A 26965-nucleotide genomic window follows, 5' to 3' on the forward strand; every position below is an offset into this window, starting at 1 on the left:
TGGGAGAAAGTTGTAGAAAGTCAACCATCACTGCAGCCCTCCACCAGTCGGGGCTCTATGGCAGAGTGGCCCGACGGAAGCCTCTCCTTTCAAGACACATGAAAGCCCGCATGGAGTTTGCTAAAAAAACACCTGAAGGACTCCAAGATGGTGAGAAATAAGATTCTCTGGTCTGATGAGACCAAGATAGAACTTTTTGGCCTTAATTCTAAGCAGTATGTGTGGAGAAAACCAGGAACTGCTCATCACCTGTCCAATACAGTCCCAACAGTGAAGCAAGGTGGTGGCAGGATCATGCTGTGGGGGTGTTTTTCAGCTGCAGGGACAGGATGACTGGTTGCAATCGAGGGAAAGATGAATGCGGCCAAGTACAGGGATATCCTGGATGAAAACCTTCTCCAGAGTGCTCAGGACCTCAGACTGGGCCGAAGGTTTAACTGCCAACAAGACAATGACCCTAAGCACCAAGCTAAAATAACGAAGAAGTGGCTTCACAACAACTCCGTGGCTGTTCTTGAATGGCCCAGCCAGAGCCCTGACTAAAACCCAATTGAGCATCTCTGGAGAGACCTAAAAATGGCTGTCCACCAACGTTTACCATCCAACCTGACAGAACTGGAGAGGATCAGCAAGGAGGAATGGCAGAGGATCCCCAAATCCAGGTGTGAAAAACTTGTTGCATCTTTCCCAAAAAGACTCATGGCTACATAGTTACATAGTAGGTATATAGTTACATAGTAGGTGAGGTTGAAAAAAGACACAAGTCCATCAAGTCCAACCTATGTGTGTGATTATGTGTCAGTATTACATTATATATCCCTGTATATTGCGGTCATTCAGGTGCTTATCTAATAGTTTCTTGAAGCTATCAATGCTCCCCGCTGAGACCGCCGCCTGTGGAATACATCCTTGTATTAGATCAAAAGGGTGCTTCTACTAAATAATGAGCAAAGGGTCTGAATATGTGGACCATGTGATATTTCAGTTTTTCTTCTTTAATAAATCTGCAAAAATGTCAACAATTCTGTGTTTTTCTGTCAATATGGGGTGCTGTGTGTACATTAATGAGAAAAAAAATGAACTTAAATGATTTTAGCAAATGGCTGGAATTTAACAAAGATTGAAAAATTTAAGGGGGTCTGAATACTTTCTGTCCCCGCTCTATATCAAATACACTGCCACTAACTAAATAACCTGCCTGCTTAATCTAAATCAAGCTATCTCTCTGTCCACACCAACAACACTACACAGGGCCGCCGTGTGGGCAGCCTTATATAGTGTGGGGCGTGGACTTAGTCCCCCTGAGCCATGATTGGCCAAAGGCACCCTGCCTTTGGCCAATTATGGCTCTCTTAGCAGAGGGCGCTGGGATTGACCAAAGCATGCAGGTCAGGTTCATGCTTTGGCCAATCATCATACAGCAATCCACTGCGATCTTGCAGTGCATTATGGGGCGTTCCGCGGGGGCTCGAATTTCCCACGAACGCCCAATAATGTTTGTTCTTCGGTGAATTGGCGAACACCCGATATTGGATTCGAACTCATGTTCGATCTGAACATCAAGCTCATCCCTACTGGCCAATAAAGAAGCAACATCAGCAGACTGATGAACTCATCTTTTTGGTTGTCTTAAAGCATGATAACACGTTATATTACACAAAGTTAGATAGACAAAAAAAACTTTCCGTGGTGGCAATTTCGTGACATACTAAAACCATTAAATATCCTATCTGCTGGAGAGCACCAGGTGTAAAACCTCAGGAAGCCACAAGATGACAGCAAAGTATTCACTCTAGTTGTAATCATCTTCATAACGCAACAACTCTTTTAACTAAAACAGATACAAACAGTTAAAAAACAAGACCTATTATTTCCCTGACTCCCTAAATTATAGTATGGATTTCTAAATCTTCATTCAGTCTATTAGGTAACTTCGAAGGTAAAAATACAAAAGGTTATCCCTTCACCAAGATTCCAGAATCTGTTCCTACTTGTTCCTCTATTTCTACGTATATATACATACATATATATATATATATATATATATATATATATATATATATATATATATATATATATTATCAGCAAATAACCTATAGGCCAAATACTTTCATTTGTGTGGATCACCAATGTATATATTTAAAAATTGACAAGGAGCACTGTATTCCACAGCGTTATTGAAGATTTTCCTGTGATGATCCCAAATCTCATTCAAAGGGATCTGGTGGTCTGGTCTACATTTAAAAAAAACACAAATGCATTGTAAGTAGTAGATCGAAAGGTATAACAACCTTTTTATCTCCAAGTCCTTCAACCTGCTTGCTGTTACTGCAACCTGGCTCCAGGAATCAGATTTTGCCTCGCCAGCTACCTTTTCCCATTTTGGCTTCTACTGGACTCACTCAACCAGACCCAGTGAACAAAAAGGAGGTGGACTCCTCTCCGCACAAAGCACTTTTCATGTTCTTACTACACCTTCCTCCCTGTCCCTCTCCTCTTTTGAAGCTCACTGCATTTGTCTTTTTTTTTCTGGTTTCTCTGAGGATTTATCAGTCTCCTTGACTAGTGGCATGCTTGCACAATGACTTCTCTGCCTGACTACCCTACACTTGCTAATTTGAAACACCCACTATTATCCTCAATCCCTTTCATTACCATCCTCCCATGCAGATGCTATCTACTCTTTAATACCCTTAACTCTACACTTCATCCTCCCACTGCCTTCACCCACTAATTTACTGACTGCCCAAATGACAATCATTTCAAAAACAAGATTGACACAATTTGCAATGAAATCCCCACTTTTCCGCTATCTCCCAAACCAATATACAAAATCTACCACCACAATTAATATTTTCCTTTTCCACTGAGGAAGGTGCTAAAATTTCTCCTGAGGCCCACCTAATCAATTGCCCCCTGCACTCCATTCCCTCGCAACTAATTGGGTCAACCTTCTGCTCTATTCTATGCTCTCTAACTCACATCTTTAATGTCTACACTGGAATTTTCCCCACCCCTCTCTTACATGCACTGTATTAAAAAACGACTTAGGTCCCATTTCCCTGCTCTTGTTTGTCTACAAACTTCTTGAATGCCTTGTCGACAACCATATGAGCTGCTACCTTACTGATAACAACATTTTTGACTCCCTGCAGTCTGGCTTCCCGCTGCAACATTCCACTGAAACTGCCCCACTAAAGCTGTTTAACTACTTACTAACTTCTAAAACCAGTGACCACTTGACTCCTGCTGCTGTCAATTACAGCCAGTGAGTTGGAAGCAGTGTTAATTTCATAGACTAAAACATTTGTGTCAAAATCTTTATCAGCGGCCTTTTTATATTGACAAAAACGAAACGAAAGTACACCACATTTTCATCCACTGACAAAAACTATGACGAAAAATAAATTCCGTTTTCATTAACGAACTAAAATGAAATAAAAATTTGAGGGAGGGACATTTACCCTTGTAAACTTCCGTTTTCCATGGAGCTCTGCCTGCGTAGACCTCGTGAGTGCTTCTGCTCCCAGCAAGAAAGTCTGTATTATGCTTAACACTGCAGTTGCTAGTTAGCACTCCTCCTCCGACCTCCGTTCAGAGCACTGTGTGCATTAAGGCCTGCTCGGGCCACCTTCTAGAGCACTGTGTGCATTACAGGCCTCCACAGACCATCCAGAGCACTCTCTGCACATTAAAGGTCTTCCAAATTCCCCTTAATTCAACCCTACGGATACAGATACAGAAAACCTACAATGGCAGGCAAAGTCAAGCCAGTGCACCAAGGAAAACTATTTGCACTATAAGTGCTTCAAAATACAAAAATGACTCCAAGGAACAACAGTCCACTGAGGCCAGGGAGGAGGCCATAAAAAATGGATTGTGAGCACCGGATTACCAGTCAGACTGATCTGTTGCTCTATGCTGCCTCTTTGGGGAGATCCTCTGCCTGGATCTTCTGCAGCATTTTGAAAGAAACCGAAAGACTGGCTGCTTTGATGTGGTTCGTGCTTCTTCCACTTCCTGTGATTTTTCAATATTCTCCTCTAATGCCGCGTATACATGAGCGGACTTTACGGCAGACTTTGTCCTGCGGACTTTTCGACGGACTTTACGACGGACTTTCCGAATGAACGGACTTGCCTACACGCGATCAACCAAAGTCCGACGGATTCGTACTTGATGACGTACGACTGGACTAAAACAAGGAAGTTCATAGCCAGTAGCCAATAGCTACCCTAGCGTCGTTTTTTTCTCCGTCAGACTAGCATACAGACGAGCGGACTTTTCGATCGGACTCAAGTCCGTCGGATAGATTTGAAACATGTTTCAAATCTAAGTCCGTCAAATTTTTGAGAAAAAAAGTTCGCTGGAGCCCACACACGATCGAATTGTCCGACGGACTCAGGTTCGCCGGACCAAGTATGCCGTAAAGTCCGGTCGTGTGTACGCGGCATTACACATCACCTTCCGGGTCAGACAAATCTTCATCTTGTGTGTGGGGCAATGTTGAATTTCTTAAAGCATGGGCATACTCCTCTACCTTCTTAAGCAGCTCCTGAATATTATTATCAGCCACATCAACAAGGGTTTCCTCAGACAGTAGGGTTGACAAAACAAGCAGCTGCTGCAAGTGGCGAGAACATTTCATCAGTTACTTGGGTCTAAGAATGAATGAAGCAAAACACTGATTCTCATTCCCTTTAATTTTCTGTGCAATTGTGGTAAAAGGTTGGTAGCTAGTGTTCTGTTTAAAGTCTTCAAGCTGGCTGAGTAGATCAAAGAGGGCAGGGACATGGACATGGTGTCACTCTGGAGGGTTTTAGTATGTTCCGCAAAAGGCAGCAGCAGGTTAGGCAATGATGTGAGCTTTTGCCATTCACTAGAGCAAGCTGTCCCTGTGTCCCATGTTGTTTGCAATTTGGCAGACCGACTCTTTCAGTTTGAGGAGTCTTGCGATCAAGTTGAATGTACTTGACCAGCGTGTGGAGCAGTCACTGTTAGGATAGATCTTCCTCTTTGTATGTCTCACTCTTGCAATCATTTGTCCACAGTGATTTAATTGACTATTTAGTGTGCGAGTGGGCTACTTGTTCAGGGCCAACAATATATGTGTGTTCAGGTTTATTTTGTTCATTTAACAATTATAGCAGTAATCTATTACTGTAGGGAGAATAGGACAGAACTGCATCAGCTCTTTTCTGACCTCCAAACTAGGGCAAAATGTGGTGACACCACTTGACATAACGTCACTTTTTATGTAAACATAACGATGAAGCATTGCTTGGCATTGTGTTTACAGTGCTCTGCAATGGAGTGCTCTGTAGTAGGAGAAAGCTGGCATTTCCAGCACTAATGACTACCGGTGGAGTCCTGTGCTTGTTGGGCACTAGGGCTTTAAGCCATGTGTAGCACCCTCCTAGATAGGTGCTAGGATTAGGTAGAGTTCGTTTTGGCTCGCTGCGTTCAGTGGAGCTGTATGTATTTTTGTTGCTAGGTAAATACAGCTTGTCTCACTGTAATCAGTGTGGGTGCAATTGCTGGATTAGGCAAATTTAGTTCCAGCATACTGTAATCAGGGCAGTTGCATGTGATTAGTTAGGTCTGTTCAGTGTTTCAGCTGCTGCTGGTTTGATTGTTTTCTCAACTTTCCAGAGAACAGAACTCGCTGAAACATAGGTGTGGAGTAATGCAAATAGCAGCATGAAAATGTATACAGCCCTGGCCAATCCCAGGGAGGGTGGCCCTGAAGGCTGCTGGGAGGCTCTGAGACACAGAGCTACTGGGCCTTTTCCTTCCTGCCCTCTGGGCAGTGGTACCGTGTGCTTGCTGTTCGTGAGACCTCAACTGGATTAGCTGGGGGGCCTGGATGTTGAAGCTACAGAGATCTGACTGAGGGTCTGTCACCTGAATATCTAGTCTGGTATCACAGGAGAAAGGTGTCATATGGATGTTGGAAGGAGGTAACCAACTTCCCCTGAACAATTGTGAGTACAGACTGCTGTGAGAGATCTTGGAGACTTCTGGGCTGCTGCCACCCCTCTGGCGCTAGAGAGTCAGTTTGTATAAAGGGGGCAACGGGTGGTGTCCTAAAGAGCTCAGCCTATCTAGTTCTTTGTGAAGTGACTCTGCTCTAATTGCTCTAAAGAAAGAAGCTTTTGTGCTTTAACTGCTTCTACTACACAGTTTGCTTTTGCAAGGACTTCTGCTTCAGCTCTAGAGAAGGAAGTTTACTGTCCTTATCTTGTACATAGTTCTTTTTAGAGTATCCCATTCAAATTCCCCAACCCTATCCAAGTTACCCCCCCAAAAAAACCCTTAGACTTGTTATTGAGCAAAAGATTGACTGTGATCGAGTGCCTGGCTGGGTGCCAATTACCGGGTAAAGGAATCCTGGCAATTCCCGGCGGTTCCTTCAGGAGTAGAGCTACACATGCATTTGATTCTTCAATTTCCTCATCCCCACAGCATGATGCTGCCACCACCATGCTTCACTGTAGGGATGGTATTGACCAGGTGATGAGCAGTGCCTGGTTTCCTCCAGACATGAAGCTTGCCATTCAGGCCAAAGAGTTCAATCTTTGTTTCATCAGACCAGAGAACTTTGTTTCTCATAGTCTGAGAGTCCTTCAGGTGCCTTTTGGCAAACTCCAGGCAGGCTGTCATGTGCCTTTTACCAAGGAGTGGCTTCCGTCTGGCCACACTACCATACAGGCCTGATTGGTGGAGTGCTGCAGAGATGGTTGTTCTTCTGAAAGGTTCTCCTCTCACCACAGAGAAATGCTGGAGCTCTGTCTGAGTGACCACTGGGTTCTTGGTCACATTCCTGACTAGGGCCCTTCTGCACTGATCGCTCAGTTTGGCCGGGTAGCCCGTTATAGGAAGAGTGCTGGTGGTTCCAAACTACTTCTATTTATGGATGATGGAGGCCACTGTGCTCATTGGGACCTTCAATGCTGCAGAAATTTTTCTGTACCCTTCCCCAGATCTGTGCCTCAATACAATACTGTCAGACAATTCCTTGGACTTCATGGCTTGGTTTGTGCTCTGACATGCACTTTTAACTGTGGGACCTTATATAGACAGGTGTGTGCCTTTCCAAATCATGTCCAGTCAACTGAATTTACTAGAGGAGGACTCCAAACAAGTTGTAGAAACATCTTAAGGATGATCAGTGGAAACAGGATGCACCTGAGCTCAATTTTGCAAAGGCTGTAAATAATTATATACATGTTATTATTATTTTTTTTAATAAATTTGCAAAGATTTAAACAAACTTCTTTTATGTTGTCATTATGGGGTATTGTTTGTAGAATTCTGAGGAAAATAATTAATTTAATCCATTTTGGAATAAGGCTGTAACATAACAAAATGTGGAGAAAGTGAAGTGCTGTGAATACTTTCCAGATGCACTGTATATCGCTATCATATCTCCTCTCAAGCGTCTCTTCTCCAGGGAGTCTATTTGATATTCCAATCGCACACGTTCCTGGTCAAATGGCACATAAATAGTGGGTGCTGCAGCGATTACCAGTCACATGCCTGACGAAGGGGTCCTGCTCGGCCCCAAAACGTTGCACCTCTTTTGTGATGTAACTTCTTTCCATTAAAAAACCTTCTTGGACAACTTCTTGCTGATCCATGGTGTGCTGGCGAAGATGTACGCTTGTCTTCTCCAGGGAGAATAAGTATAATATTTGTAGTTGTTCCTTGTAACTGAGGTCCTCCTGTCCCCTTATCAATTTTGTTGCCCTTCTCTGGACTCTCTCCAGCTCCAGCACATCCTTTCTGAAGATTTTGACCAGAACTGGACAGCATACAGCAGATGTGGTTCGAACTAGAGTTTTATAAAGTGGCAGAATTATTGTTTTATCTCGAGTAAATATCCTTTTTTATGCATGCCAATATTCTACTAGATTTGCATTGCATGCCGTTGCTGAGTCTGTCATCTACTAGGACCCCCAGATATTTTTCCATTCTGGATTCCCCCAGAGTTTCTCCCTCTAGTGAGTAACTTGTGTGAATAGACAATTCATACATATTTACAAACAGAGAAATCTGTCATTGGTAACTTACCAAGCCTCATCCAAAAGCTGCTGTTTCTCTTGAAGTTCTTTCCTCAAGCTCTCCACTTCCACTTTGAGCTTGATATTCTATGAATAAAGAAAGCTCAATTAATAAAATATAGAATTTCAGCAACATTTCTTCGACTTAGAATAAACTGTTTTGTTTTGTGTGAAATTTAAGAACACTAATCCTAAGATATATATGTGATCTGATATTGGTGGCCCCATCTTTTAATACTTATGTGATCTGACATTGGTGACCCCATCTTTTAATACTTGTGAATGACAAACCTTAAAGAAACGTGCAGCAAATAACATTCAAGGACAAGTCAGAATTCCTTATCTCCATGGTTGACCTGGGTTAGTGACTCAAAGTATTGAAACATCTGTATGAAACCCAGATAAATCATCAGCATTAGCGAATAGCAATGGCATTCTCTATTTTTCTTTGATGAAAAGATTTATTTAATTTCAAATCATAAGCATGATCACTCCTTTAACAACTTGCTTACTGGGCACTTAAACCCCCCTCCTGCCCAGACCAATTTTCAGCTTTCAGCGCTGATGCACTTTGAATGATAATTGCACGGTCATACAACACTGTACCTAAATGAAATTTTTATCATTTTTTCCCCACAAATAGAGCTTTCTTTTGGTGGTATTTGATCACCTCTGCTATTTTTATTTTTTGTTAAAAAAATTTAAAAGACCAAATTTAAAAAAAAAATATATATATAATTTTTTATATTTTGTTATAAAATTTTGCAAACAGGTAATTTTTCTCCTTCATTGATTTAAGCTGATGAGGCTGCACTGATGGGGACCGATGGGCTGCACTGATGGGCACCAATGGGCTGCATTGATGGGCACCGATAAGGCAACACTGGTGGGCAACGATAAGGCGGCACTGATAGCCGGCACTGGTGTGCACTGAGAGGTGACACTGAGAGGTGGCACTGATGGGTGGCACTGAAGGGCATTGATAGGTGGCACTGGTGGGCACTGAGAAGTGGCACCAATAGGTGGCACTGATAGCTGGCAGTGATGGGCACTGATAGGTGGCAGTGATAGGTGGCAGTGATATGCACTGATGGGTGGCAGTGATGGGCACTGATGGTTGGCAATAAAGGGCACTAATCGGCACTGGTAGGTTACACTGATAGGCAGCACTGCTAGGTGGCACTGATGAGGCACTGATTGGCACCACTGGTGGGGATTGATAGGTGGCACTTGCAGGCATTGATAGGTGGCACTCATGGGCATTGATAGGTGGCACTGGTGGGCACTGTGGGCACTGGCAGGTGGCACTGGCAGGAGGTAATTAAGGACACAGATGAGGCAGATGTGCCTCCTTCCTCTTCGGGACCGATGTCCCTTGCACATAAGCCGGTGATCGGCTTTTTGGGAGAAAAAAAACGATTACCGAGCTTTTGTTTACATCACGTGATCAGCTGTCATTGGCTGACAGCTGATCACTTGGTAAGGGGCCGGGATCGGCCCCTTACTCGAATCTGTGATCACCCGAGTCTCAGTAAAGGGGAGGAGGCCTCCTGGAAATTCAGGTCTGCGCTGTGGCCGTCATTTGCCTAAAGCGCGGACGCCAAGTGGCTTAAACAAGTAGATTGTGAAACTGTCAGCTTCACTGAAGTTCTGAAAACATGTATAAAACATTTTCCATCTGCATGAAAAATTATTGTAATATGTAATTAGAGATGAGCAAATGAATTTGCAATAGCTAGAACCAAGGGACGATCCAGATCAGGGTTTCTCAACCAGGGTTCCCTGGAACCCTAGGGTTCCTTCAGAGGTTGCTAGGGGTTCCTTGAGCAATGAGCAATTTCTGGCTCTCAGATAAGTTCCCACTGACACTATTGATCTTTTTCACAATCTGTAAGGGAGTAATTCTTCCCAATAACCACAAGTGTAAGGAACATTCTTCCCACTGACCATCACACTAATGTATCTAGTTGCAGATACAGATATTTTTAGTGGGGGTTCCCTGGGGCGAAAAGTTATTTCAAGGGTTCCTCTCTGTTGAAAGGTTGAGAAAGGCTGATCCAGATGGTTGGTCTAAGCTGGGGTACACTAGGAAGCTTTACTTTTGCTCCACTTTTGGGAGAGATTCACTCACTTGAAATGTGCCTCTCATGTGATATCACTGTCCTTGTGTAGCACAGACCCCAAACTGAGCTGGCTTATTTATGCCAGGTCCCATTTCCTGTGAGGCACATGGCAGCCAGGCAAACAGCAGTTCACAGTCTGTCAACTCAGAAAGCGCATGTATTTTTTTAGTTTATTTGCTGGTTTAATTTGGATAGAATGTGGGTAAGCCTTGGGATACTCCAAGTTAGCAGAAAAATAATAGAGGACACCTCTAACTGTACAGTCTCTTCAGGATGCCACTAACCTCTTATACTCAGTGTTTACTGAACTACAACTCAGGGAACCCCATTGCAAAGGTAAAGCCTGAATCAGCAAACTGAATTGAGCTCTCCCAAAAAGGTGGCAAGGACTTTCTTGCAGTACCAGCCAGCCTCTGTACTGGGTGCCTCCAGGTAAGATCCTTTGTGCACTTCCTGCACTGCTCTTCAGGAACTCTGGACGTGGGTCCCCTAGCTCTAGCTGGAGCTGGGACCCAGATAAGCTTCTTCTAAGCTGCAGCTATCAACCTGGGTCTTCTCCCATAGGAACAAAGACCCTGCTGTTCCAGGCCCCATCTTATTTATACACACTTCAGCCCCCTACTGGTCATTCTTCCTGCCAAGGATTGGCTGAGGCTGCATGAATATGCAGATGAGGGTCTGCCTTCTCCACCCACTAAATTCTGGAACTTACCAGAATCTTGTTTTGCTACACTTGTAAGGAAAGTGATATAATAGAATACACTGGGGTATCACATAATAAGAAAGTATACTACCTCAGCAGGCAACTACTTAAAAATGTACATAATCCAGTGAGGGCACAGGATGGAGAAATGGAGAGAGAAGTAGACACACAATAGTAATATAATGTGATTCAGTGCATGAAGTGATGATGTACCTCCATTCCAAATTAGTACAATAGTAATTCAAATGCCCATGAGACTTTATATGAGGTACAACACAGACAACAGTACAGTTACAAAAAACTTTTTTTTACAATAAAACAGAATGTGTAAATGTAAAAAAACATGCCTTATAGGCTAACTATAAATAGAGCTCCAAATTGTCACACAAATATGCATATTTAATTTGTACATGATAATAATTAATAAACAGTTTTACTGTAATACATTTTCTTTTTTAACTGTTCTGTTGTCTGTGTTGTACCTCATTTAAAGTCCCATGGGTATTTGACTTACTATTTTAAGTAGACACAAGATGAGACTGTAACATTACTAAAGGTAGTTTAAAAGCAGTATTAAACACAAAAGCAAACATTTATTACATTGCAGATTACCAATCTTTAGGTGTGATGGCTGCAATTGTTTTCTTTTTTAGGCTTCCTTTCCTTTATTTTCACCTAGCAATCTGGCCAGTATGCTGTTTTTCAAAAGAAAACACTCTCCTGCAAATGTGAAAAATGTATATATGCTACCGGCGCAAAAAGAATCAAAATATTTCTGATGACGCAATCTCATTTGCGAAACGTGAAGAGGCTGCTGGGAGAGAATACACGTCACCTCCTGCTAAGTGAAAGCGTGGCCTGGAATGCACGCTGAGTAAGAAAAGCATAGGGGAATATACGCCGACACTACTACTGACAGGGGTGCTAACAATGATCAGCTTTTATTTATATAAAGCCTTTATCCCAGAAGAAACTGATTATAAAGTAACTGATTATAAAGTGATTATAAAGTGTGAGCTGGAGTTTGGCTACAATTTGTTAGTGTAAATCTGATTTAACACTCCCTTCCCCCAGATTAACAATGCTACTTTCCAAAGGTGCCCCTGTGCTCTTTCATCCAGAGTTGGGGCACTCTAAAACAGGAGATGTGATACTGGCCAGATCACCAGGTAAAAACAGAGAGGAAGAAACTTAAAAAGACAAAACTAATGCAGCCACCTCTAATGATTGGTAAGCTGCAATATATTATATTTTTGGTTTTGGGTTTAATACCACTTTAAGGAATGCAACACTGAGTTGGGGAAGAGAGAGAGAAGTAATACATGAGACAAAAGAGTATATATTTAACTGGGCACAAGAAGATTCCAGTACTGCTGACTGGAAACAGGAGGTATTCTGCTGCCAAGGAGTGGGAGAGGAGGTTGGTAACTAAATACGTGAGTACAGGAATGGAGGTATACTCAATGAAGGTGTTAAGCTGACTGTTTTAAGAAGCCTCCAGTACTTTCCCCTTTTTCAGTCAATACAGGATATAGGAAGGATTGCTCTGTGTACTGGATGGGCCATCTCATTGCAGGCATAGATATGGGGAAGGATGTCTGTGTGCTGGGGACAGGACATACTAGAAAGACAAATGAGTTTGCTGGGGTGAGATCTCAGAGGACTTGGGGCCCGCCCTGGCTGGTAGAACGGTAAATACTGTTAGTGGCTGTAACCGCTGGCAATAATCACATGAAAAATCTGACAGGCTGGTTGTACCCAAGTTGATCAATCGATCAACTTGGTTGCATTCAGCCTGCCATTACATGGTTTGAATCTCGTCCGGTCCCTGCTGAACCAGTTGAGATTCGAAGTGCCTATGGCCAGCTTAAATCTGTTGGTTTTACACAAAGCAAGGTGCCCTGCAGATGTAGCAGTTATAGGGATGAGACAAACTATTTACCACTGACAGGGGTGCTTACAATAAACATATTAGCTTCTATTTATGTCAAGCCTTTTTCCCAAAAGGAAAAACTGTTGCTGTAGCTGCTTATAAAGTGTGAGCTGGAGTTTGGTTTTAATTTGTTAGTGTATCTAAATTTTCTAGTACATCTAGCACTCCCCTCTCCCCAGACGGACAATGCTGCTATCAAAATGTGTCTTTGTTGCTTCTTTGTTCAGAGTGTAGGCACCTTAATACAGGAGGTGTGTTGAAAACAGAGGAAAAAAGTATTAAAAAGAAAACTAATGTAGCCACTCACATCTAATAATTGGCAAGCTGCAATATAATACATTTTTGGTTTTGGGTTCAATATTAACAGACAGCTACTAAGCTACAGCTGAATTAGCGGCATGGAGACAGGTCCTCAGATCTAGTTAACTTTTTGAATATGAGAATATGAAAAAAAAATACCTTAAAAGGGAACTGAAGTCTGCTCACACAATTTGCAATAAAAACATCTTTGCCATTCTGAAGTTTCCCCCCAACCACTTTGCATATTATTTTATATATACTGTGATTCTGTACTTGCCAATTATGCTGCAGAAATCTCCCTCCACTAAGTCTGGCTGCAACCATTTTAACTGTGGGCAGCTGAAGCTGCTGCCTGTTCATTTCCTGGATTTACACAGACACACAGAGGCACACCTCCAGCTCTGCAGCCCTGCAGCTTACTTTGGCCCTCTTATGACTCACCCCCCCCTCCCTTCCTGGCAAACTCTCACGAGAGTGAGAGAGAGGGAGCTGTGCATAATGCCATTAGCCTAGGCTTTTTACCAGACAAGAAACAGGAAGTGGGTTCTATAAGGTATTTACTGGCAGAAAAAAGTTGTTTTACTATCCAAAGTTAAAACAACAAGGGCAGAAGATTTAATCAATGGAAATGTGAAAAAATGACTGTAGGTCTGCTTTAAAGTGATACTAAAAGCTCTTTTTTTTGGTTAAAAATAACAAACATGTTATACTTACCTGCTCTGTGCAGTGGTTTTGCACAGAGCAGCCCAGATCCTCCTCTTCCTGGGTCCCTCGCTGGAGCTCCAGGCCCCTCCCTCCCACCAAGTGCCCCCAGAGCAAGCAGCTTGCTCTGGGGGCACCCAAGCCGATCCGCAGCTCCCTGTGTCCATTCACACATGGAGCCATGGCCTGGCCCCACCCCCTCTCTCTCTTCATTGGCTCACTGACTTTGATTGACAGCAGCAGGAGCCAATGGTGCTGTCTCAGCTAATAAGGAGGGGAGTCCTGGACAGCTGAGTCTCTTGTGCAACATCGCTGGATCTAGATGGGTAAGTATTAGGGGGGCTGCTGCACACAGAAGGCTTTTTATCTTAATGCACAGATTGCATTAAGATAAAAAAACCTTCTGCCTTTTCAACCGCTTTAAATTAATTTACTGCTTTTTGAGGAAAAAAAATTGTAAAAAAAACACCGTACTAATAACGGCTGGGTTCACACTGGTGCGATGCGGGAAAACCTGCGACCCGTTGCGGGTGTCAAAATAAAGTTAATGACACCCCCAGATCGGTTTGCAGATCGCAGTGCAAACTGTGAAATGGTACAGAAATCGGATTGCATGGGTGTGAACTCCCATGTGATCCGATTCCAGTGTAAACCAAAAAGGGTCCTGTACCATTGTGGTCCAAATGCGATGCAAATTCAGCCATACAAACTGTATGGCTGAATTTACATCACACAAACATCGCATGTGAGCTGCACAGCAATGCGAATCACATGCAATGTCTGTGTTCACACCAGTGTGAACCTCAACCCAACCTAAGGCCACTTTGTATTTGTAGTCTGTAGGCTACTTTGTATTTGTAGTTTGTAACAGATAATCTCAATCTTGTTAATATGGGAAACAGCATTAAAATAAGCTAGTAGATACAAAATGTATCCAGTTGGGGAGAAACTCCACTATATAGCAGCCTAGGTTTCTCTGTACAGTTTAGTAGGGATCATGTATCATCCCTGCTTGTCCTATTTATAGCAAAGTCACCACGGGACATTCTTTGCTCCAAGGCATAATGTTCTTTTGCGTGGAAAGGAATTGAACAAACCTGTAGTTATTACAGTATATTATATATCTCTCCACAGTTGCAATTTAAGAAACCAGTTCACATATGTTTTAAATGGGAGGTTCCATAGATCAATCACCAATAAGGTATAATTTTAGTGCATGTTTTACAAATTATCAAAACAACCATTTTTCAAGGGAGGTCTTACTATAAGAAAATAGGCTGTTCACATGTGATGAAATCCCCAAATCACAAGCAAGATAAAAAAAAACTGTATTTTTTCATATGATTAAATGATGGAAGCCAGAAGTGTCACCTCATTCCCTAAGCCAAGAGAAAATTCCTTTGCAAAGTGAACATTCTATTGCCTTGCTTTTAGTAAATCAAAACCCAAAGTTTCACTCATTCATTATCCAAGTAGTGAACTCACTTAATACATAAACCCAATAGATTTCACTTGAATTTCATTTGTAATGTGAAAAGTATCAATTATAAGCCATCTCCGTAACACTTGCTCCTCAGTGGCGTCAGGGGCTGACCCGGGCTCTAGCATATGAAGTCCCGCCTCGTGGACCGGCTCCTATGACGGACGTCACACTGGTCCAATGCCAGGACGTGTGATGTGCATCATAGGGGCCGGTCCAGGAGGTGTGACAATGGCCACGTCTGGTAAGCGGGAGATCCCCGCTCTATGTAAACCGGCGGCTCTCCTCTCCCCATGCACTGGCAAGGCTGCATTGATGGGCACTGGCAAGGCCGCGCTGATGGGCACTGGTGAGGCTGAGCTGATGGGCACTGATCAGGCTGCATTGATGGGCACAGGTAAGGCTGAGCTGATGGGCACTGATCAGGCTGCATTGATGGGCACTGATGAGGCTGTATTGATGGGCACTGGTGAGGCTGCATTGATGGGCATTGGTGAGGATGAACTGATGAGCACTGATCACGCTGCATTGATGGGCACTGGTGAGGCTGAGCTGATGGGCGCTGATCAGGCTGCATTGATGGGCACTGATGAGGCTGCATTGATGGGCACTGGTGAGGCTGCATTGATGGACATTGGTGAGGCTGAGCTGATGGGCACTGATGAAGCTGCATTGATGGGCATTGGTGAGGCTGCATTTATGGGTACTGGTGAGGCTGCATTGATGGGCATTGGTGAGGCTGCATTGATGGGCACTGATCAGGCTGCATTGATGGTCACTGGTGAGGCAGTACTGATGGGCACTGGTGAGGCTGCATTGATGGGAACTGATCAGGCTGTACTGATGAGCACTGGTGATGCTGCATTGATGGGCACTGATCAGGCTGCATTAATTGGCACTGATGAGGCTGCACTGATGGGCACTGGTGAGGCTGCATTGATGGGCACTGGTTTAAGGCTGCATTGATGGGCATTGGTGAGGCTGAGCTGATGGGCACTGATGAGGCTGCATTGATGGGCACTGGTGAAGCTGCATTGATGGGCACTGATGAGCCAGGCAGCAACTAGCAAGTGAGCCTAACAACCCCCCCAATGATGCTGGGCTTGGGCTGGACTCACTTTAAAATGTGGGAGGGGTTATCATATTTACCTTTGGGCTGACGCCCCTGGTCTTTTTCCCACCTAGCAACACCCCTGGGTGTCCTTGAGACATGCAGGCAATCGCAAAAAAATGCGAATGATTTTACTTCAGTCTGCCAGCTACACCAGGGTAGGCACAGATTATTTCAGACGCAAGCAAAACTGGTAAGATTATTTGGAGATTGTGACCGTCAGCATGACCAAAGGAAGATACTTGCCTATATGGAGGTTGGCCAATAATGATGCTTGCCAATATTGAAGTGATAAGTTCACCAGAAGACCTAACTGTTTTAATTGGTCATGAAAGAATGGTATTTTGTATTTTTTTATGTTTCAGTCTTTTTATTAGAGATAACAGATGTACAAAAATGAAAAGTACAAAGAAAGGAGAGACTCAAAGCTCTCAGGTTATTATACAGGTTTAACATAAATCGCATTGACAATTCCTGGAAAATATAAGCAAATAAACATTATAGCACACATACATGGGAACCAAAGTCCCTCTAGCAAAACACATTAATAAGAGAGATAAAAAGCAACCATCTCTGTTGATTCAGAACATATCACACTATTGGGAAAATCTATTATCTAAGTACCTAAGAATATGACCACAACAGCAGTCAGGTACTAGACTAGAAGGAAGAAACAGGGAGAAGAGAAAGAGAATAAAAGAGAAGTTGAAGTGGAAGAGGATCAGCCGAGGCCCTGCTAGGGGACAGCTAGGTATTGAATCCACGCATCCTACGTTTTATCAAATTCTGTCGTATTGTTATGAAGAATGCATAATCCAATTCAATTTGCTTTTAACGTAGTCAGGTGGCACCACCGATCATTTCCAGTGTTTAGCAATAGTGATCTTTGCTGCCAGGAGCATAGAGGATCAATTTTGTCGATTTTTATGGGACCTCCCTAGGCAATTCCTGAGAAACTACGAAAATTTTGGGGTCTACAACTATTCACTCCTGTCACTGAACGATTGAAATTTGGGTTTCTTGAATGTAAGTAACATGGTTCCTTTAAAGCGGAACTTCACTCTCTCAATAAACATTGACTATTTTTAATCCTTTTGCTGCTAGCATTAGTAAATAGATAGGATAGTAATTTACTTGTTATATTTCTTCAGTTACTTCCTGGTTTCCAGACCTAGACAAATTATGTCCTACATCCAGGGCTGTGTTTTGGCCTAGGCCAACAAGGCCTAGGCCTAGGGCGGCACTTTGCGGGGGGCGGCGAAAAGGGCCGCCCCCCGCATGAGAGGAAGCCCCCCCACCCGTCTTTCCGATTCCCGGCTCCCGCTGTCGCCTCCCGCACACATGTAGCCCAAGGCAGCCGGCTTTCTGTAGCGGCGCCGCGGTGTATGGGCGTGCTTGGCAGAGGGTGGGGGCGTGTACCTCACGCCCCCCCACTCTCTGCCAAGCACGCCCATACACCGCGGCGCCGCTACAGAAAGCCGGCCGCCGTGGGCTGCATGTGTGCGGGAGGCGGCATCCGGGAATCGGCAAGACAGGTGGGGGGGGGGTTTCTCATGCGGGGGGGCGGCGTGTGTCACTCGCTGCTCTATAATCAGCAGGTGACAGGTGGAGCCTTAAGCTCCGCCTACCCTCCCCTGCAGTGAATCTTCTCCTCGGCCCTGGGGCGGGATCTGGCTGTGACGTCAGATAGAGGAGAGAGAGGAGCACGAGGGAAACCCCCAGGACAGCAGGTATAATGATTAAATAAATTATATCAGTGTTATGGGCACTGGCAGTGGCAGCATTTGATGGGCACAGTGTTAGCATTTGATGGGCACAGTGGCTACGTTTGATGGGCACAGTGTTAGCATTTGATGGGCACAGTGTTAGCATTTGATGGGCACAGTGTTAGCATTTGATGGGCACAGTGGCTACATTTGATGGGCACAGTGGCTGCAATTGATGGGCACAGTGGCTACGTTTGATGGGCACAGTGGCATTTGATGGGCACAGTGTTAGCATTTGATGGGCACAGTGTTAGCATTTGATGGGCACAGTGGCTACGTTTGATGGGCACAATGGCTGCGTTTGATGACACAATGGCTACATTTGATGGCACAGTGGATGCGTTTGATGGGCACAGTGGATGCGTTTGATGGGCACAGTGGCTGCGTTTGATGGGCACAGTGGCTGCAATTGATGGGCACAGTGTTAGCATTTGATGGGCACAGTGTTAGCATTTGATGGGCACAGTGTTAGCATTTGATGGGCACAGTGGCTACGTTTGATGGGCACAGTGGCTACGTTTGATGGGCACAGTGGCTGCGTTTGATGGCACAATGGCTGCGTTTGATGGCACAATGGCTACATTTGATGGCACAGTGGATGCGTTTGATGGGCACAGTGGATGCGTTTGATGGGCACAGTGGCTGCGTTTGGGCACAGTGGCTGCGTTTGATGGGGCACAGTGGCTGCAATTGATGGGCACAGTGGCTGCAATTGATGGGCACAGTGGCTGCAATTGATGGGCACAGTGGCTGCATTTGGCACAGTGGCTGCGTTTGATAGCACAGTGGCAGCATTTGATGGGTACAGTGGCTGCGTTTGAGGGCACAGTGGCTGCGTTTGATGGGCACAGTGGCTGCGTTTGATGGGCACAGTGGCTGCATTTGATGGGGCACAGTGGCTGCATTTGATGGCACAGTGGCTGCATTTGATGGCACAGTGGCTGCATTTGATGGGGCACAGTGAGGCTGCAATTGATGGGCACAGTGAGACCCCCCCCCCCCATGATAGCAATAAAACTCAGCAGCTACAAATACTGTAGCTGCTGACTTTTAATATTAGGACACTTACTTGTCCCAGGGTCCAGCGATGTCGACACCTCAGCCGATTTTCGGATTGGCTCTCGGGTTTTACCACTATCATTCATGGTAAGGGAAACCGACCGGTTCCCTACTGCACATGTGCAAAGCGCGTTGCACTTTCTGAATGGCCCAGTGGAGGAAGGAGGAGGGGGGGCAAACTTCAGAGGGGACAGCGCAGGCTCCCGGAAGTGGGGAAGGGTACCTGTCAGAAACAGGTACCCGTTCCCCCCTGAAAGGTGCCAAATAAGCCTAAAGAGGAAGGGGCTTGGTTTACAGATGATAGGGTGGGTCTTAAACAGGAAGGGGTGTGGCCTCGACAGGATGGGGTGGGTCATATTTAAATTAGGGGGGTGCATGCGTTTAGTCAGGCCTAGGGCAGCACAAAACCTAAATACACCACTGCCTACATCCCAGGAGCCTTCAGGAGGGGAGAAGGGGTTTTCTCAGCTAAGCACACCCTCCTGCCTGAGTTAAGAGCAAATCGATTGCATGAAATAAATGCTACATGAATCATCTGCTTTTACTCAAGATGGCCACAGTCAGAAATGCTAGGGAGTGTTTTATAATGTGATTTCTCAGCAAAATAAAGCATAGAGACATGGATGGATGGATGGCTGGATGGGTGAGTTTGCATTGAATATTAAACATGGACTAAATAAGGGCTAGTTTACATTTGCTTTAAAACAAGGCTTCGGACACGCTTTTTTAACCACTTCAGCCCCGGAAGGATTTGCCCCCTTCCTGACCAGAGCACTTTCTACAATTTGGCACTGCGTTGCTTTAACTGCTAATTGCGCGGTCATGCAATGCTGTACCCAAGCGAAATTTGCGTCCTTTTGTTCCCACAAATAGAGCTTTCTTTTGATGCTATTTAATCACCTCTGCGGTTTTTATTTTTTGCGCTATAAATGGAAAAAGAGCATAAATTTTGAAAAAAACGATATTTTCTATATTTTGTTATAAAAAAAATCCAATAAACTCAATTTTAGTCATACATTTAGTCCAAAATATATTCAGCCACATGTCTTTGGTAAAAAAAATGTCAATAAGCGTATATTTATTGGTTTGCACAAAAGTTATAGCGTCTACAAACTAGGGTACATTTTCTGGAATTTACACAGCTTTTAGTTTATGACTGCCTATCTCATTTCTTGAGGTTAAAATGCTAAAATGGCAGGGCAGTACAAAACCCCCCCAAATGACCCCATTTTGGAAAGTAGACACCCCAATGAAATTGCTGAGAGGCATGTTGAGCCCATTGAATATTATTTTTTTTTGTCCCAAGTGATTGAATAATGACAAAAAAGAAAACAAAAAATGTACAAAAAGTTGTCACTAAATGATATATTGCTCACACAGGCCAATGGCATATGTGGGATTGCACCCCAAAAGACATTTAGCTGCTTCTCCTGAGTATGGGGATACCACATGTGTGGGACTTTTTGGGAGCCTAGCCGCGTACGGGGCCCTGAAAACCAATCACCGCCTTTAGGATTTCTAAGGGCGTACATTTTTGATTTCACTCCTCACTACCTATCACAGTTTTGAAGGCCATAAATTGCCAGGACAGTTCAACCCCCCCCCCAAATGACCCCATTTTGGAAAGTAGACACCCCAAGCTATTAGCTGAGCGGCATGTCGAGTCCATAGAATATTTTATATTTTGCCACAAGTTGCAGGAAAATGACAAACTTTTTTTTTTTGCACAAAGTTGTCACTAAATGATATATTGCTCAAACATGCCATGGGCATATGTGAAATTACACCCCAAAATACATTCTGCTGCAGCTATTTGCTGAGAGGCACTGTGAGTATTTTGAAGCTCTCATTTGTTTTTGAAAATGAGGAAAGAAAAGAAAAATGTATTTTTTTTTTTCTTTTTTCAATTTTCAAAACTTTGTGACAAAAAGCGAGGTCTGCAAAATACTCACCATACCTCTCAGCAAAAGCTTGGGGTGTCTACTTTCCAAAATGGGGTCATTTGGGGGGGGGGGGTGTTGTGCCATCTGGGCATTCCATGGCCTCCGAAACTGTGATAGGCAGTGAGGAGTGAAATCAAAAATTTACACCCTTAGAAACCCTGAAGGAGGTGCTTGGTTTTTGGGGTCCCGTATGCGGCTAGGATCCCAAGAAGTCTCACACATGTGGAACCCCGTACTCAGGAGAAGCAACAGAATGTATTTTGGGGTGTAATTTGACATATTCCCATGGCATGTTTGAGCAATATATCATTTAGTGACAACTTTGTGCAAAAAAAAAAATTTGTCTTTTTCCCGCAACTTGTGTCACAATATAAAATATTCCATGGACTCGACATGCCTCTCAGCAAATAGCTCGGGGTGTCTACTTTCCAAAATGGGGTCATTTGGGGGGGGGTTGAACTGTCCTGGCATTTTATGCACAACATTTAGAAGCTTATGTCACACATCACCCACTCTTCTAACCACTTGAAGACAAAGCCCTTTCTGACACTATCTGTTTACATGAAAAAACATTTTTTTTTTTTGCAAGAAAATTATTTTGAACCCCCAAACATTATATATTTTTTTTAAAGCAAAGTCTGTACAGATTAAAATGGTGGGTGTTTCATTTTTTTTTTATTTTCACACAGTATTTGCGCAGCGATTTTTCAAACGCTTTTTTTGGGAAAAAACACACTTTTTTTAATTTCAATGCACTAAAACACACTATATTGCCCAAATGTTTGATGAAATAAAAAAGATGATCTTAGGCCGAGTACATGGATATCAAACATGACAAACTTTAAAATTTCGCACAAACGTGCAGTGGCGACAAACTACATACATTTTTAAAAGCCTTTAAAAGCCTTTACAGGTTACCACTTTAGATTTACTGAGGAGGTCTACTGCTACAATTACTGCCCTCGATCTGACCTTTGCGGTGATACCTCACATGCATGGTGCAATTGCTGTTTACATTTGACGTCAGACCAACGCTTGTGTTCGCCTTTGCGCGAGAGCAGGGGGGGACAGGGGTGCTTTTTTTTTTTTATCTTATTTTTAAACTGTTCCTTTCATTTTTTTTTTTTTTTTAATCATTTTTATTGTTATGTCAGGGAATATAAATATCCCCTATGATAGCAATAGGTAGTGACAGGTACTCTTTTTTGAAAAAAATGGGGTCTATTAGACCCTAGATCTCTCCTCTGCCCTCAAAGCATCTGACCACACCAAGATCAGTGTGATAAAATGCTTTCCCAATTTCCCAATGGCGCTGTTTACATCCGGTGAAATCTAAGTCATGAAATGCTCGTAGCTTCCAGTTTCTTAGGCCATAGAGATAATTGGAGCCATTCTGGTCTCTGATCAGCTCTATGGTCAGCTGGCGGAATCACCGGCTGCATTCTCAGGTTCCCTGTTGGGACAGGAGAGCCAGAGAAAAACATGGAAGATGGTGGGAGGGGGGACATTCCCTCCCACTGCTTGTAAAAGCAGTCTAGAGGCTAATTAGCTGCTAGGATTGCTTTTACATGAAAGCTGACCGCTGGCTGAAAAGAATGATACCAAGATGACACCTAAACCTGCAGGCATCATTCTGGTATAACCACTCAAAGTCCAGCAACATACCAGTACGTTGCTGGTCCTTGTTGGGCATATATTGTAATCTTTTTTTTTTTCATGCAGCCTGTGGGCTGAACGAAAAAAAGAGATTGATTGGTGGGGATGCCCACTATTAGAATGCCTCCCTTCATCCACCCACTTCTAATGATGGGCATACATGCATCATTTATATATGCCGAAGCAAAAAGTTAGGAGCAAATCGCTCCTCTGCCCCAGTAAAGTATAAAAAATTGCATACCTGAAAAGCAAACATGATAAAACATAATAGCAATAAAACATTGCAGAGTAGTATACAGTAAAAAAGAGCAGAACAATAGAGAGAGAGAGAGAGAACAATAAAATGACAACTATTTTTGTTCTTTTTATTTTATTTTTTTTTTACACTTTTTTTGTAACTGTAACTGTAACTTTTATAACTTTTATAACTGCGATGGTATCTTGGGAGACCCTGTGAAAGTGTGCCTAGTTTGTGCAATGCTGTACCCTACGCTAATACTCAACTAGTGTATGGTAGCGTTCAAAACATTCACCAATGCAAAGACCAGGATTGTCAGGACAGGAGGGACAATAATAGCGGGTGTCACGCCTATATCCGCGCTTGCTGCAGACATGACATCTTTTTTGGGGGGTTCGTTGGGTAGGGGTACTCGGGAGGACATAAAGAAAATGCCTCTCATGCAGCCGACTGCATTTGGTTGGGGATGTGAATGGGGGAAGTACGGGTGCTGCAGAAGTGGTGGGTTCCCAATTAGGATTGGCGAATGCAGCAGGAAGGGCATTATGGGCACGGCGGCCTGTGTTTGTCTTCTTCTTGGTGGCAGCGGGACACTACTTGTGCTTGCCACCTCACCAGCTTGAAGTGCACTTATGGGACTTGCCATGTCACCAACTGTTACTGCAGTGCTGGTTTGACTACGACCGGGGTGTACTAGGCCGCTGGTGCTTGCCAGTTCACCAAAACGCTACCAAAAAAACTGTTAGCGATCGCAGGGATCAGGTCTGACTCTGCGAACGCTGCAGTTATGCGTTTAGTGTTTTGTAAGTGACAGTGATCGATCGATACTGCACTTTGGTGGGCTGAGCTGGTCTGGGCGGAGGGGCAAAACGCAGGTGCTAGCAGGTATCTGGGCTGATCCCGCTAACACTGCGTTTTTGGGAACCCTAAACTGCTGGGGACGCTAGTATAAATCTGATCGGATCAGATATTGATCCGTTCAGATACTATACCACTAAGGGAGGTGTACGGTGCATGCGTGGGTGTTATCGCCACTGGCACTAACCTGACCCTGCCTGGGTTTGGTGCTTGCCAGTTCACCAAAACGCTACCAAAAAAACTGTTAGCGATCGCAGGGATCAGGCCTGACTCTGCGAATGCTGCAGTTATGCGTTTAGTGTTTTGTAAGTGACAGTGATCGATCGATACTGCACTTGGGTGGGCTGAGCTGGGCTGGGCAGAGGGGCAAAACGCAGGTGCTAGCAGATATCTGGGCTGATCCCGCTAACACTGCGTTTTTGCAAATTTGTTTTTTGTTGTTTCATTTTTGTTTTGTATTTTTTTCAAGGCTGTTTTTTTTTTTTTTGTGGGGGGGTTGGTATTTGTTTCAAGGCTGATGTTTTTTTTATTTTTTCTTGGTTTTACTCCATAATATTTTTGTGTGTGTTTTGTGTGTCAAGTTACCACAACACTATTGGTATCTTGTATTATTTAATCTCAAGGAGATTGCTTGGTGTTGGTGTCCCTTGTTAATTTCACATTGTATTTTTGAAATGTACCTGAATCCTCACAAACTGTCCTTTTTGAAGGAAAACACACATAGGCGAGTATAATTTAACCAAAAATTTGTTTATTAAGGGCTCAGAACCAAACAAAGACGGAGGCAACGCTGGATAAACATCATAAATTGGCGAAGCCTTGGACCCCAAGTGGGCAGACATCAATTATTTTCCAGCAAAATTGGTGGCCTGAGAAGTCCATATCTAAGGGAGTGCAGTCTGGTCCAGAAGTCCCAGAGATCCGGAAAGCAGCAGATGACATCTCTGTCCCCAGGCTGTGGTCATACAAGAGCCTGCATATTTTGCCAGACCAGACTGAACCCAGGGCCATCACTCTCTGGTCTTCCTTCCACGCTTCCTTCCCGGCTGTGGCTCTGATGTTGGAGATGTGGCAGGAGGAGGAGTAGGACCTGGAGGAGGAGGAGGAGGACTAGGTGTGAGGTCACAAATGTGGGTAGCACATGTTATTTGGCCCCTCAACCCCTTATTGAGAGCTTCCAAAATTAAGAACTCACACAGGAGTCGTTGGCCCTCCTCCATCTGCATCATTTTGCAGGCAGTTATGCCAGCAAAGTCCTCCTCCACACTGTGGGGGGTTCTCAGGGCCTCTGTAGCCTTCCAAAAGAGGCCTATGGCAGCCTCCTCCAGGTTACTCCTCTTCCTGCCACTTTGTCTTTGAAGGCGGAGGGTAGGGACCTGGGTATCAGGCAGCCTGCTTGGCCCGGCCACCTCCTGGCTGAGACTTCCCTGTGTATGAAAAAGGGACATGGTTTTAGTTTTTGCATCATCAATCACAATCATAAATTAGCAATCCAAACTAATATCTATTTAACATCATTGATTGGACAACCAGAAATATTTAGAAGAATGCTTTACCTGGCTCAAGCTGGGCTCCTCCACATGTTGCTGCCTGGAAGGCCCAGGTTGGACATCAGAAGCCTCAGCTGGGGGGGAAGGAAGTGTGGAAGGAAGAGTGGAGAGTGCTGGCCTGGGTTCAGTCTGACCTGCCAGAAAATGCAGTCTGTCATAGTACCATAGCTTTGGGACATAAATAGCATCTGCAGCTCCTGATCTCTGGGAATCCTGGACCTTATTGTGCTCCCTTAGATAAGTGCTCCTCAGGCCACCAATTAGGATCTTCAAAATGGTGATGTCTGCCGTGGGGATCAGCGACTTCACAAATTCCAACAAATTATCCAGCGCTGCCTTCCTCTTTGTTTGGTTCTTATATTCAGGGTGGTTTATCTGCCACAGAGAGGGCAGCTCCCTGAACATATCAATGAAGATTGGCACAAAGTCCTTATCTTTCAAGATATCCATTTTCACTGCAAGACACAACACAAGACAAACCCTAATGTCAGCCTAAAGTCTTCTAAACTTGTGCAAATACAGGCCTCAATCTAGAAGCAGCATAGGCCCAATGTTAAATCTTACCTTCGCTATCACGATCGGCGCCTCTGTTACCCCTTCCTCCGCTCACAGATCATACGTACTACGCACACGTGTTACGCTTTATAGACACTGCGCATGCGTGAAACTCCGCCCGCCCCTGACGTTCTTTCTAGTCTATTCCCCGCCCCTTCTCGTTTGGCGCAGTGGGGGAAGAGCATATGGCGGAGACACAGCAGGTGTCTGATAATTACACCAACGAGGAGGAGGAAAGCCCGGAGCCAGAAATGTCACGATCCAGGAGGAGACGATTTAAGGCATCAAATATGTCCTTTAGGGAGATGTTGGAGATGGTGGACATCCTGAAGAGGGCCAACTATGACGGGAAGTATGGACCTTACCCCAACCCCAATGTCAGAAAGGCCAAGATCATGGCGAAAGTGGTCAAGAGTCTGCACCGGAATTTCGGAGTACGACGATCGAAAGATCAGCTCAGGAAGCGGTGGTCGGACCTGAAATTAAGAGAGCACGAGCAGTACAGAAAGATCCGGAGAGTGCTGCAAAAAAGTAAGTAGTTGTCCTGTGTTCCTATTCTTTATGTTTATTATGTTCATGCTGCTCCATGTGCTTTTCTTAACTGTTATCCAGTTTAAAATGGCCACTTTCATGTTCATGGGCACATTATTCGTTCGTATAAAACATTGTTCGTTCGGCCTAGAAAACACCATTGTTTGGGCCATATGCATTTGCCCACATTTTTATGGCCTACTTGTCTGCAAATAATTTGGCTGTGTAGATAGGTTTGTAACTAGAATGAAATGCAAACTAGATTCTGTGTAAGGAGAGGACACTCAGCAGCTGTTTACACATCTGGACGCTGTAGCACTAGTGTGGGACACAAGAACACCCTTTTTATTAGGGGGCCCACACAGGTGCTCCAGTGTATACTATAGGGTGTCTC

The 26965-nt window shown here is 44.1% G+C and overlaps 1 protein-coding gene across 1 annotated transcript in view; it reads right to left on the reverse strand.

The window, feature by feature from the left end:
• LOC141103311 (myomegalin-like) overlaps nucleotides 1-26965 on the reverse strand; it is a 716510-nt gene that overhangs the window by 676142 nt on the left and 13403 nt on the right. Inside the window, exon 2 of the mRNA XM_073592768.1 lies at nucleotides 8074-8150. Within this exon, the coding sequence (XP_073448869.1) occupies nucleotides 8074-8150 (77 nt within the window). The remainder of the gene's footprint in view (nucleotides 1-8073; nucleotides 8151-26965) is intronic.

Source organism: Aquarana catesbeiana, linkage group LG07 (assembly GCF_042186555.1).
Source record: "Aquarana catesbeiana isolate 2022-GZ linkage group LG07, ASM4218655v1, whole genome shotgun sequence".
In the NCBI taxonomy this organism is placed as follows: domain Eukaryota; kingdom Metazoa; phylum Chordata; class Amphibia; order Anura; family Ranidae; genus Aquarana; species Aquarana catesbeiana.